The sequence below is a fragment of the Nicotiana tomentosiformis genome, chromosome 11, assembly GCF_000390325.3.
Source record: "Nicotiana tomentosiformis chromosome 11, ASM39032v3, whole genome shotgun sequence".
NCBI classification, from domain to species: Eukaryota; Viridiplantae; Streptophyta; class Magnoliopsida; order Solanales; family Solanaceae; genus Nicotiana; species Nicotiana tomentosiformis.
Window position 1 is genome coordinate 7863099 of NC_090822.1, and position 13574 is coordinate 7876672.

Here is a 13574-nt window from a genome sequence, read left to right on the forward strand (position 1 = left end):
TTTAAAATCTTAAATATTAAAAATTTGCAAAGACGGTATTGTAGTCCAAAAAAATAGGTTATTGCAGTTATGTCATTTCCCTATGAGTTCTTCCGCTTAATATTTTAGGGCTATTTTGGTATATTAATATTGTATTTATACTTTTATAATAAAATAGACTCTCCTTTTTCTAAATGAATTTGGACAATATAATGCATTCTCAAATTAAATTAGTGATAGAACATTATAATACGTTTTCGAATTAAATTAGTAATAGAAATTTTTAAGAAGTATATTCTAAAAGTAATAGGATTACATGACTAAAGATATTTACTTGTTTAATTTTATATGAATTAGACCGCCCTAAAGTAATTATACTAATAGGATTCCTAACGTGTAGTATTATATCCTAAAACTAATAGGATAATAGGCTAATATCTAAAATTCGATTATGTCCTTTTATTATGAGTCATTATGCTTAACATTATAAGGTTATTTTTGTTGTAGATATAGATTTATGTCCACTTAAATATCGCTCCCTCTGTTCCACTTCATAGAATACTGATTTTAGAAGTCAAACGTCTTTTTGCTTTGATTGATACTTATTAATACACTGTTTAAACATTTTTAAAATTTTATAAAATCATAATGATTTCTAGTACTTTTTTATGTCATTTTGCTGAAAGGGATATCAAATTGCTGGAGAAATAAATTCTTGGCACCGCAGAGCCTATAATATATAAACCACATGGCATTTCTCTACAGTATAATCCTTTTTTGGCTATCATAAATCAATCGAGGATTGATGCGGCATAGATAATAAATTTCATTACTCAAAAATCAATCAACTATTCGAAATTACCATTCGAAATTACCTAGTAAAGTCACGTTTAACAAAAAAAAAAATTACTTAACTATTTCTATCACTCAACAAAATTGCTCAAGCTTTCGGTGGCTAAATACCCATTTTACCCTTTAAATTATCAACTTTTATCTTTAGGATACTTTGTATATCAGATAACTCTGAAAGAGAATAAGCAGGGGAAAAAAGAGGCAAACCATTACACGTCTACAATAGTTTGCTTAAAGCATTGGAATATCTCCAATTCATAGGGTATTCAGGCACTACATTCTTCCTCTACATAGCTCCATCACAATACTTCCCTTTTCTACAAAGAAGCTGCCACACAAGTTGCTAAATGTTAATCCCGTAGCGGTTCAATTCCAACGAGCCTTTCGAACTAGTACTATTAGTAATCGAGTCTATAGTTACTACCTTACGAAATTCAGTTTATACAAAAAGTAAAACCAGCTTAATCCAAGAGGATAGCTTATTCTATTCTGCCTCGTTTTCATTTCTTTTTCGTTTCTCCCCCCTCACTCCTGTACTCAGTGCTCTCAAAGCATCTAAAACATCCTTCATCATTGGCCTTTCTTCTGGTTCCAGATTCATGCAGAGGAATACCAGACGTGTGATATCAAATGCAGTTGGATGATCAACTTCTTTGAAGCATTCATTAACCAAATATTTTTCACTAAGTGAAGCCTCCTTTAAAACTGAATTTTTCACAATCACAGGATTCTCGCGAAAATTAAATTTCTTTTTGCTTATTAGCTCCAGAAGTAGAAGACCAAATATATAAACATCAGACTTCATCGTCCGCTCACCTGTATCGATCCAGAAAATATAAGAACAGAACTGCACTTAGTAATGAAAAGCAGATAAATAATGTAAACAATAGTATACACATAATATAAACATCAAATATGATGAAGATTCTCCACAGGGGGGAAGCTAAGAGTCATAATTCCTAATTCAGACTTCTTTTTACTAGCTCTTTTTCTGTTTCAGCAAAAAACATAAAAACATATGAGGGTCATGGCAGAGTCAGCTGCCGAGCTGAGGAGTTAATGCCAGGGGCGGAGCTAAAAGCCCGAGTATTGGTTCGCCGAACCCAGTATCTTTTGCTCAAAAAATGTATTTGTGTTAAAAAAAATCATTAAATATGTACAAATATGAAATTTAAACCCCAGTTATCAGTACTTAAAGTCGTCGTTCCAAAATCCAAACCCCATAAAATTGAATTCGGTTAATGCACACTAATGAACAATGCATAGAAACAAGGCATCACAAGACGTCTTCAGTATAGGATATCTAGATAACAAACAACAAACAACATCAACTTGTTTGGAATCTTTTCCTGCACACTTTTGGGATAAAAGTGGGTGATGTCAGCAACCACAAAAGAGCTACTAAGTAGCTGGATGTGCTGTAACGGGAACAAAGAGTTGAAGGAAATCTGGAGGACCATTCTAGCATGTGTTTTACGGCCTATTTGGAAGGAGAGGAATCACAGATGTTTCAAAGGAAAGGCATCATCAAATACATGTTTCAAAACAGAGAAGTTTATTTTAGTTTAGAATTCTGGTATAACTTGATTGATGCATACAGTGTGGAAAAGATGATAGAATCTACTAGTAGCTTACAGAAGATCGAGTCATTGTACTCTAAAGAATTTAAGTTACGTACACTGACACCATGAAGGATTTTTTACACGATCAGTGAATTTCAACCTGTGATAGCAGGTTAATTACCATTTTTACCAGATTACTAATTAGTGCTTATCAAGAGATTTTTCTGTAATTACCTAATAATTGATTTGATTGCGTAAATATATTTTACACTGCAGTGCATGGAACATACCATTTCTATCACAGTTTCATAACTAACCGTAGGCTCCAACACATATTCCAGTTAGAGTTTGTTTTGTCCAACAACTAAACCTAATTTGCTTATTACTTGGGTACTAAGGAGAATAGAACAAGAAAAAATGCAAAGAAAAAGAAAAAAGTGGCCGGGTTTAATTGATGAAACCGACCTCAAATAAAAAGCGTTGCATCATGAAAAAACATGGACAACTACAAGAAAATCTTTAATCTAAAGCATGAAAACATCAGAGATGATGAGGTCTGAGTAAACATGCCTGCTACAACCTCTGGAGCTTCCCTGCCAACACGAGCTTTAACAGGAATTTTACAATCTTCGCTCACATGATTTGAAAAGTGACCAAAGTCAAATACTTTTATATTTACTTCCTGCAAGCCAAAACAATTTCCAGGTTCCAACAAGCCAGTAAGGTAATGATGTGTTAACATCTTCAAGTATCTAAGAGAAATAAAAAGTCGAGAAGACGGCCAAGGGTTCAAACTCAACCTCATCTATCATAATGCATGAAGCAGTAACACTGCCAACTGCAACACTCTTTTCATGCAACCATGCCAAGAGATCTGCAAGTTGAGTTGCCACTTTTATCCGGTCATCCCACCCAAAGTCATCTGCGAACGAGGAAAAAAAAACATAAAGGATGTGCTAAAACCACACAAATTTCGCACTGAACAGTCATTCAACATAATAGTCAAGGTAATAAATACCAGCCAGAAGCACATCAGACAAGACTCTGGTGAATTTTTCATCATAGACAGCTGCAAGCCTCGTCTCATAACAGTACCTATACAACTTCGACAAATTTGGATGCGTATTTACTCTTTCATCTGTGAATAACTCGATCTCGTCCTACAAAAGAAACCTTGACATCATTTTACCCAAAATAATAGACAAGAAATCAAATTCAGACCAATCTTGCAAACATACACAAAATTTATGTAGACGTTGAGTATGCTCGTCTCCCAAAGGAAGGAGAAAATCCCATGTCTTTACAATCGCCGGTCGCTTTTCAGATCCTTCACCAATGGTGCCACAAAACAATCTTCCTGAAAGAGTCTTCTGAATCAAGCTCTCAGGCTTGAAATCAGTAATGTTTTGCAACTCGGAGTAGGTGCAAAGCTTCACCTCACCAACTATCATTGGCTCAATTGAGAACTTGAAGCTGCATATTGGCAAACATACAAGAACATTCGGAGAAGAAATAATAACATTGTGGATGTCAATCAAGTTCAAAAACCATTTTGAAAAACTGATTCAAATGCAAAGATGTTGTTATAAGTTCATACATCAACAATAGTGACTAGTTCTTTTTCCTTTTTTGATAACCAAGATATTCCCGAGAGCCGGTGGCGCACGGTTCAAAACTCAACGAATAATGGGTGTGCCCCTCTACCTTTCTACACTTATATACCAGTACGCTTCGCAACCTTGACGCTCGCCAAACCTGCACATCACCTGCTGCGCTATTACCACCAGAACCAAAGTCCTGGTGCTATCAGTGACTAGTTTTTTATACTAAACTATTTAATACTTATATTCATTGATAAAGGTTTTCCTTAGCAATTTAATATATCATTTTGCAAATGATAATTGCTTGCGAGTCAAAGCAAGAGGGCAATACAAAATTGGCAGATTCACTGCAGCTAATTTCGGGTGTTAATTAAGCTCACCTCAAACAAAACTATAACAACTATTTATTATATTGGCAGAACCTAACTCTCTCTGATGAAAAAAATAAAATAAAATAAACCCTAGACAAAAATTGACATAAGCACAACACAACCCTATACTATTCCTTTAGAAAGAGAGATAATGAAAAAACCTTTGGTAATAGTTGCATCTTTCATAGAAAAAGGCTAGCATTCCGTTAGCGATGCTGTCGATGAACATAGGGTGGCGCCAATTGGGAGATTCCTCCTTGTTAAAAATTTGAAAGTAATAAGGTGAAAAGTCCCATTCCTCCAACTTCTTTCGGATCATCTCAAACCCCCCACGCTTCTCCTCCTCGTCTCTAATCTGAACGTCTGTCATTTTTTTTCTAGGGCACACAACACAAAAGGGGAAAATGAGGGTTTTGGTGCTGAGCGCTTGAAATAGAAGGGAATTTTCTACCCGGCCCGAATCCGGATAATTGAGTACGGAAAACCGAAGGATTGTATACAAGGAAAAAAAGAAAGAAGAATTTTTCCTCTTTTCTCCCGTTCATTCCGTTCCAATTCATGTGAATATGTTTGATTTGACACGTAATTTATTAAAAAAAAAATTAAAATTTACAGTTCTAAACAATTAGAAAATGGGTCCAAAGTATTTATATGGTTATAAAAACTTTTCATTAATGGTAAAATTATAAGTTTAAGCAAAATTATTTCCAAATTTAAAAAGGGGGTCATTCTTTTTGGAACAGACCAAAAAAGAAATAGGTTCACATAAATTGGAACGGAGTTAGTATTACTTTTCTTTTGGATAATATAGCACTTTTGGTGCATTAATTATTAGTGTTATTTGTACATTATACCCCTTTACAATTTTAAAATTAAGAAAATAATCTTTTTAGATTTCTTATGTGTGAAAACACATCTCTTAGTAAAAGTAAATCTCATACGTATAAAAAAGAGAGGCAAGGTTATAAAATAAAAAATAAATTTGTAAAGAACCACAAAACTACCCATTTGTGCTATAATAATAGTAAATTCTGATTTTGGTTTTTATGATATATGACTAAATATATTTAATTAATTAAATTGTGTATTTGTTATCCTTTTATGTAAGAAATATTTAGCTTTTTTTAGAACTATATTATCCTAAAATAGAGAGTAACATTAAAAACTTAACATAACACATGCATAATTAAATCGAGTTATAATTAATTAATCGATAAACTAGCTTTCCTTAAAGGTCAAATGAATTGGATTGAGATTTATGAAAGAGTAGATAATTTATTCTCTTATGTCCAATAACTTATGCTAGTGGGAGGGAGCAGTACCCGTTTAATTAGTCGAATACGCACAGTGTGGAAACAAAATAATTTTGTAAATTCTTGAAAATTCAAAAGTCGAGGGATGAGAAGTAAAAATTCCATTGAATGTTGAATTTGCTTAGTTCAATATCATCGGGCGGAGCTAGAGTGCCCCGATCGGATCACACTAAATCCGGTAACTTTGGTTCGAACCATGTATATGCAGTGGTGGAACCAAAATTTACGTTAAGAGTTGTCAAAATATATAAAAGTAAACATATAATAAAATTAAGTGGAGTCAATACATAATATATATATATATATATATATATATATATACATATAATTTTTTTACCTACCTACACAATTTATTTTTCTCGCGCAAGGGGTGTGATTTGACATAACTTTTTATAAGGTGGCTCCGCCACTGCTTATATGTCTTAAACAATTATTTAAATATGTATTAATTATTAACGTAGGTCGGGATTGTGAATTACAAATGTCACAATTGTATGCCGTTAATATGAATTCAAATTCTCAAGGCTCAGCTATACCAAGCACCAAAACCTCTCTTTTTTCCCCCATTTGGTTCGTTCTCCTTTGTGTGTGTGTGCCCTAGAAAAAACTAATGACTGACGTTCAGATGAGAGACGAGGAGGAGAAGAGCGGAGGGTTTGAGATGATCCGAAAGAAGTTGGAGGAATGGGACATTTTGCCTTACCAGTACCAAATTTTCAACAAGGAAGAGTCTCCCAACTGGCGCCACCCTTTGTTCACCGATCGTACCGCTAACGGAATGCTAGCCTTTTTCTACGAGCAATGCAACTACTATCAAAGGTATTTTCATTATCTCTCTTGCTATTCCTCCTTCATTACACACACGCACATCCCCTATTTTTGTTAGCAAAGTGAGATATTATTAAATTGCTAAGCTATCGTTGTTGGCAAAATGGTAACTAGTAAAGTTGTCTCCATGTGACCAGGAGTGCACGAGTTCGAGCCATGTAAACAGCCTCTTGAGGTTGCGTACAATGTGGTCCAACTTTTCCGCGGAACCCGCGCATAACAGGAACTTAGTGCATCGGACTGCCCCGTTGTCCATGACTCATAGATCATGAGGTGTCTAAGTTCAAATCCCAGCGGAGGCAAAATACTAGTTGATTTCTCCCCATTTGTCCAAGTTTTGGTGGTCAAAGTTAGTTGGTACCCCGTAGAATTAGTCCCTAGCCCGAATACCACGGTTATAAAGAAAAGAAATGGTTATCAATGAATATGTTAATGATTAGGAATATAAAGATTAAAATAGTGTTAGTAGTATAAGAAAACTAGTCACTAATAGCCCCTAGGGCTTTGGTACTAGTGGTTAGAGCGACACCACGTGATGTTTTTGGTTAGGCCCATGTCATGGGGTTCGAACCCCGCCGTGGACAAAAGCATGGTACTTAAGTGGAGAATCCACCGAGTTTCGAACTGTGGGCCTCTGGCGTTGGGGGATTTCTAGGTTATCAAAATAAAATAAAAAAACTAATCACTAACATTGAATTAGGAAATTATAACAACATTTTTGCATCTGAATCAGATTTATTAAATGGTCTTTGAACTTGATTGACATGACTTTTATTTCATTAAGTTATACTTTTATTAATTCCTCTGCCAATATTATTATCGTTTGTATTTAGAGTTATTTTTCTTGCATCATATATTTTCTCACTATAGCATTAAAGTGCATTTGCTTCAAGCCCCTAAGACCTTGATACCTTTTTTATTAAAATTAAATTTTACCTGCTCTGAATTTGTCGATGTCCCATTTCACTTGACCAGTTAAGAAGCTAGACATCCACAATCTTATTCTTTCTGCTCTGAGTGATCTTCTCTGGTTGCCGAAATGCAGCTTCAAGTTCTCACTTGAGCCCATGATAGTTGATGAGGTGAAGCTTTGCAGCTACTCTGAGTTGCAAGACATTACTGATTTCAAGGCTGAGAGCTTGATTCAGAAGACTCTTTCAGGAAGATTGTTTCGTGGCACCATTGGTGAAGGATCTGAAAAACGACCGGCGATTGTAAAGACATGGGATTTTCTCCTTCCTTGGGGGGATGAGCATGCCCAACGCCTACATAAATTTTGTGTATGTTTGCCAGATACGTCTGAATTTGATTTCTTGTCTATTATTTTGAGTTAAATGATGTCAAGAGTTCTTTTTGTAGGACGAGATCGAGTTATTCACAGATGAAAGAGCAAATACACATCCAAATTTGTTGAAGTTGTATAGGTACTGTTATGAGATGAGGCTTGCAGCTGTCTATGATGAAAAATTCACGAGAGTCTTGTCTGATGTGCTTCTGGCTGGTATTTATTACCTCGACTATTATGTTGAATGACTGTTCAGTCCGAATTTTCTGTGTTTTTTTATGATTTCTTTTTCTCGTTCGCAGATGACTTTGGATGGGATGACCGGATAAAAGTGGCAACTCAACTTGCCGATCTCTTGGCATGGTTGCATGAAAAGATAGTTGCTGTTGGCAGTGTTATTGCTTCATGCATTATGATAGATGAGGTTGAGTTTGAACCCTTGGTCGTCTTCTCGCACTTTTTATTTCTCTTAGATATTTGAAGATTCTAACACGTCATTACCTTACTGGCTTGCTGGAACCTGGACATTGTTTTGGCTTGCAGGAAGTAAATATAAAAGTATTCGACTTTGGTCACTTTTCAAATCATGTGAGCGACGATTGTAAAATTCCTGTTAAATATCTTGTCGGCAGGGAAGCTCCAGAGGTTTGGGCAGGCATGTTCTCTCATACTTCATCATCTCTGATGTGTTCATGCCCTAGATTAAAGATTTTCTTTTGGTTGTCTATGTATTGCATGATGCAACACTTTTTATTTGAGGTTTAGGTTTGACAATCAAAACCCTCCACTTTTTCCCTTTCTTTGCATTTTTTCCCCTTTTTCTATTATCCTCATTACCCTTGTAATGAACAAGCTAGGTTTAGTTGTTAGACAAGACATTCTAGTTATGTGTCAGAGCCTATGGTTAGCTATGAAACTTTGATAGAAATGATAAGTTCTATGCATTGCAGTGTAAAAGATAGTTACACAGTCAGATCACTTATTAGGTAATTACAGGTAAATCTCTTGATAAGTACTACTTAGTAATCTGGTAAAAACGGTAACTAACATGTTACCACATGTTAAAATTCACCGGTCGTCTTTATGCTGTTAGTATATAGAATTTAAATTCTTTCATAGTTTCTATCACCTTTTCCCCATTGTATGCATCAATCAAATTATACTAGAATTCTAAATTAGATAAACTTCTATGTTTTGAAACATGTATTGATGATGTCTTCCCTTCGAAACTTCTGTGATTGCTCTCCTTCCATAAAGTCCATAAAACACATGCTAGAATGGTCCTCCAGATTTTCTTCAACTCTTTGTTCCCTTTGCAGCACAACCAGCTACTTAGTAGCTCTTTTGTGGTTGATGAGGTCGCCACTTTATCACAAAAATGTACAGGAAAATATTCCAAATCTTTCCAGTAACTGCAATGCAAAAATTGTACAAGAAAAAATTCCAAATCTCTCGTACAAGTTGGTATTGTTTGTAGTTTCTTATCTAGGTATCCTGGATCATATTAATTTCTGATAATCTTTGTTGCTCGGACTGGGGTGCGGGTATTCGATACGGGTGTTGATCTAGAGAACGGATTCTTCATCACATAACTTTAGGATTCGAGGGTATGGATCAGACTATGGATACGGGTGCCAGGATACGGACAATAAATGTATATTACGACGCATATAAGTATATATTCGAGTACCTAAAGTTATTGATACAATAACGACAAACCCAGTGGAATTCTACAAAGTTATTGATAAAACTAATAAAATTTAATTCTTTAAAAACACCTAATATTAATTCATAAGATATCTCATGTAATAGCAAAAAGCTCTTTTACTTTATATAACTATATATATGACATAAAACTGCAAAATCAAATCGACTATCCAATCATCAATACTTCTCGGTCATAGCACCCACGGTGAGTTGAGTGAGTTGACCAAATCCTGGGATATTCCACACCCTGCAGCAAGGATTTGAAGAGTCCAAGCAACATAGATAACTATTTCTACTGAAGAGGTCTTGTGCCTTGTTCCTATATATTGTTCATTAGCATGCATAAACTCCTCAGCTCAGCAGCTGACTCTGCCAATAACTCTCATATTTTTATGTTTTTGGTTGAAACAGAAAAGAGCTAGTGAAAAGAAGTCTGAATTTAGAATTATGACTTTTGAGCGTTCTCCCGTGGAGAATTTTCATTATATTTGATGTTTCTATTATATGCATAATATTTTTTACATAATTTATCTGCTTTTCTCTACTAAGTGAAGTTCTGTTCTTATATTTTCTGGATCGATACAGGTAAGCGGACGATGAAATCTGATGTTTATATATTTGGTCTTCTACTTCTGGAGCTGATAAGCAAAAAGAAGTTCAATTTTCGCAAGAATCCTGTGAGTGTGAAAAATTCAGTTGTAAAGGAGGCTAAACTTTGTGAAAAATATTTGGTTCATGAATGTTTCAAAGAAGTTGATCATCCAACTGCACTTGATATCACACATCTGGTATTCCTCTGCATGAATCTGGAACCAGAAGAAAGACCAATGATGAAGGATGTTTTAGATGTTTTGAGAGCACTGAGTATGGGAGTGAGGTGGGAGAAACGAAAAAGAAATGAAAACGAGGCAGAATAGAATAAGCTATCCTCTTAGATTAGCTGCTTTTACTTTTTGTATAAACTGAATTTCGTAAAGTAGCAGATATATAGCAGCAATTGGTAAAGTTAATGCCATATGATCGGAAGGCGAACCATGAAACAGCAATGTAGAGAAAAAATATAGTTGACTGAATACCTTATGAATTGGAGATATTCCCATCCTTTAAGCAAACTATTGTAGACATGTTATATTTATTTCTCTTTTTTTGGGGGGCTGCTTATTCTCTTTCGAGCTATCTATTATTGATATAAATAAGGACAATGATAATGATTAGTGTTATTGCTATTGTTATCCTTATTATTATCTTTACGTTTAATGCTGAGTTTTATTAGAATTATATTTGTTTTATCATTAGTATTTTAGATTGTCTATATCACACCCTTTAGGGTGCAGCCCTTTCCGAATCATGCGTGAACATGAGATGCCTGCCTTGTGCATCGTATTGCCCTTTATTACTGTCTTTTGGTAAGCTTTTACTGCCAAGTTTTTTGATGGATAAAAGTACTTTTGAGGAGAAGGAGAAAAAAATAGTTTCTCTCCAAAAACACTTTTTTGATAAGCACTTTTGAAAAAAATACACTTAGAAGCAGTTTTCAAAAGCTTGGCCAAACACTAACTACTGTTCAAAAGTACTTTTTAAATTAATTAGTCAAATACAAACAGTTTCTCGCTAAAAATATTTTTTTGAAAAGTATTTTTGAGAATAACACTTTTCAAAATAAGCTGATTTTAGAAACTTGGCCAAACAGCTATTAAACAGGCGGAGGCTGGACCGAATAGGCAAACCGTTAGGGCGACTGAGATGCTTAGTCAATAAAGGAACAAAACAAGTAGTAGTATATACATAGGAATTCTTTTCAGTCAGTCCTTTATTCTAGTCCAAATATATTTGAGTCCCAAAATTATTATTAAATCCAAACTTTCATCCATAACCATCCTAATCCTACACAACTCTAGTCCAGAATAGTTTAATCCCACATCGATAGCCTAATGAAAGAGAAGGTTAAGTCTAGCAACCTATAAATTCTCATTTAGGAATGACTTCTGCCTTGCTGCTTCAAATTTCAAAATGCAAAAGCTTCTTGAAATTTTTTAAAAATTTCCACAAACAAGACTTGCTCCCTTCAACCCAACATAAATTATTTTTAGCATAAAATAGGACTTAAATTATATACTCGGACAGTGTGGTAATTTTATTATGGCGAGTGTAATTTAATCTTGTACAAAGTTTACTTGCTTAAATAAAAATATTTTAGTTTGACAAAAAATATAAAATTTATTTATATATAATATGTATATGCCAGTATATAATCCATATATAAAAATGAAAATCTTATAGAAATGTCCCAAATAAATTCTAACTTGCCAACCTCTAGCCATCAATCATAGACTTACCAAAACTAGTCAAGCACATATAAAAATTAAAAAATCAAATAAATAAGATTTTTTCTCTCCAAAAATCACACGCAAAGATCTCCTTCCATATTATTAAAGCGTGATCAACAATATTAGAAGCAAGACGGAAAGAAAATTTTATGGATGAGGTAGCAAACAAGGTGATGAGAAAAAGAGAATATTTTTCAATTGGTATTGTTGAAATTTATTAAAAACATATAGACGAGTCAGTATACAAGTTTTGAGGAAGATTGGAGGTGATTTGGTATCAAAATTCGTAGTTTAAATCAAGTTCAAAAAATTATTTTGTGACATACGTATCACGCATGCAGATATACATGTGATTCAAATTTGATACAAATATGATACTTTTGTGATACACAAATGATACACAATGTGATACACAATGTGATACACATATTATTTTTTTCATGTTCATCTTTCACTTCGAATTTTTAATTCAAACAACCTAAATACTCCACCAAATCATCCCAAAACTGACTTCTTAAGATGTACCAAATTTATTTTAATAACACTCAATCAAAAGAAAGCACAAAATTGACTTTTTTGGGGCTACAAATAGCTAATTGGCTAATATTGATAAAATTTGGCTAAAATTAGTAATATTTTATGAATTGACTAATTTTTGTAATAAGCTTATTATAAATAGACATAGCTGATATTTTTCCTAAATTATATATAAGGACTAGAAAAAGTAATAATAAATCCGGTCAGCTATTTGGGCAAAGATCCCAATTATATCGTACCATTTAAGGCCCATTCGTGATTCAGACAAGAGATTTTTACATGGCTACTCTCTTTTTAAACATTATTCTCATAAATAATAGCAATCTTTGTTTATTCCAAAAATGGCACATTTGTTTTTTACCTTTTTAGCACTCTCACTTTGGTAAGTACATTAACTAAGGGATTCTCTTCTGCATCAATATACTTCTACTACATTTTCTTTTCCCTCTCTCTTCCATAATTTTTTTTTTTCTGTTCCATAACTAATACTTACCCAAATATATTAAAGATTCTGAAAGAAGAATATCTCAAAAATAGATCCCTCTTTAATGAGGTTGCACAATGAGAATTTTAGTATTTTATTTTCTTTAAGTTTTAAACTTCTTTGTTGTATAATTTTACTTTTACTCAAAATATACCTTTAATATATTTCAAGTATGCTATATGTGTGATAACTTACAATGTAAATATTCCATCAATATGCCATATATATTTTTTCTGTTCCATAAATAATACTTACACAAACATATCAAAGATTCTGAAAGAATAATATATCTCAAAAATAAGTCCCTCTTTAATGAGGTTGCACAATGGGAATTTTAGTATTTTATTTTCTTTAAGTTTTAAACTTTTTTCTTGTATAATTTTATTTTTACTCAAAATATATCTTTAATATATTTTAATAAATTTCAAGTATACTATATGTGTGATAATTTATAATGTAAATACTCCATCAATATGCCATATATATTTTTTATATGTATTTTATTCCACATATATAAATTATATATATACATCATAATACGTGTAAGCAAACAAAATATACCATACATAATCTTTAAAGTTATCTATTTTATACTTATATATATCACTATTATATAATTTATCACATATACCATTGTAATAGAGAATATATAAGAACCACCAGTCGAAGTTATAACATGTTAGAATAATATGTTATTATCCAAATTTAAACTCCAAAGAAGGAAACGA

General features: G+C 33.3%; 2 protein-coding genes across 2 annotated transcripts; one reads left to right on the top strand and one right to left on the bottom strand.

The window, feature by feature from the left end:
- Positions 1–1040: 1040 nt before the first annotated feature.
- On the bottom strand, positions 1041–4818 carry LOC104089378 (probable serine/threonine-protein kinase PBL18). The gene is made up of 6 exons (XM_009594246.4): positions 4527–4818; positions 3632–3866; positions 3412–3553; positions 3194–3315; positions 2964–3075; positions 1041–1647 (listed from the first exon to the last, which is right to left on the bottom strand). The coding sequence occupies exons 1-6, from the start codon at positions 4733–4735 to the stop codon at positions 1316–1318; spliced, it is 1152 nt and encodes a 383-aa protein (XP_009592541.1). The 5' UTR covers positions 4736–4818; the 3' UTR covers positions 1041–1315.
- A 1340-nt stretch (positions 4819–6158) lies between these two features.
- On the top strand, positions 6159–10654 carry LOC104089376 (probable serine/threonine-protein kinase PBL16). Its single transcript, XM_009594244.4, has 6 exons — positions 6159–6497; positions 7552–7786; positions 7866–8007; positions 8094–8215; positions 8335–8446; positions 10084–10654. Exons 1-6 carry the CDS (start codon positions 6289–6291, stop codon positions 10413–10415), a joined length of 1152 nt encoding a protein of 383 aa, XP_009592539.1. The 5' UTR covers positions 6159–6288; the 3' UTR covers positions 10416–10654.
- The last annotated feature ends 2920 nt before the right edge of the window (positions 10655–13574 follow it).

Bases quoted from the DNA above. Each gene is read 5' to 3' on its own strand.
- LOC104089376 (XM_009594244.4), top strand. From the start codon at position 6,289: ATGACTGACGTTCAGATGAGAGACGAGGAGGAGAAGAGCGGAGGGTTT. The intron at 8,008-8,093 runs GTATTTATTACC...TCTCGTTCGCAG, and splicing joins GTCTGATGTGCTTCTGGCTG to ATGACTTTGGATGGGATGAC. The intron at 8,216-8,334 runs GTTGAGTTTGAA...TTTGGCTTGCAG, and splicing joins CATGCATTATGATAGATGAG to GAAGTAAATATAAAAGTATT.
- LOC104089378 (XM_009594246.4), bottom strand. From the start codon at position 4,735: ATGACAGACGTTCAGATTAGAGACGAGGAGGAGAAGCGTGGGGGGTTT. The intron at 3,316-3,411 runs GTATTTATTACC...CCTCGTTCGCAG, and splicing joins GTCTGATGTGCTTCTGGCTG to ATGACTTTGGGTGGGATGAC. The intron at 1,648-2,963 runs GCATGTTTACTC...GGATCGATACAG, and splicing joins AGCTCCAGAGGTTGTAGCAG to GTGAGCGGACGATGAAGTCT.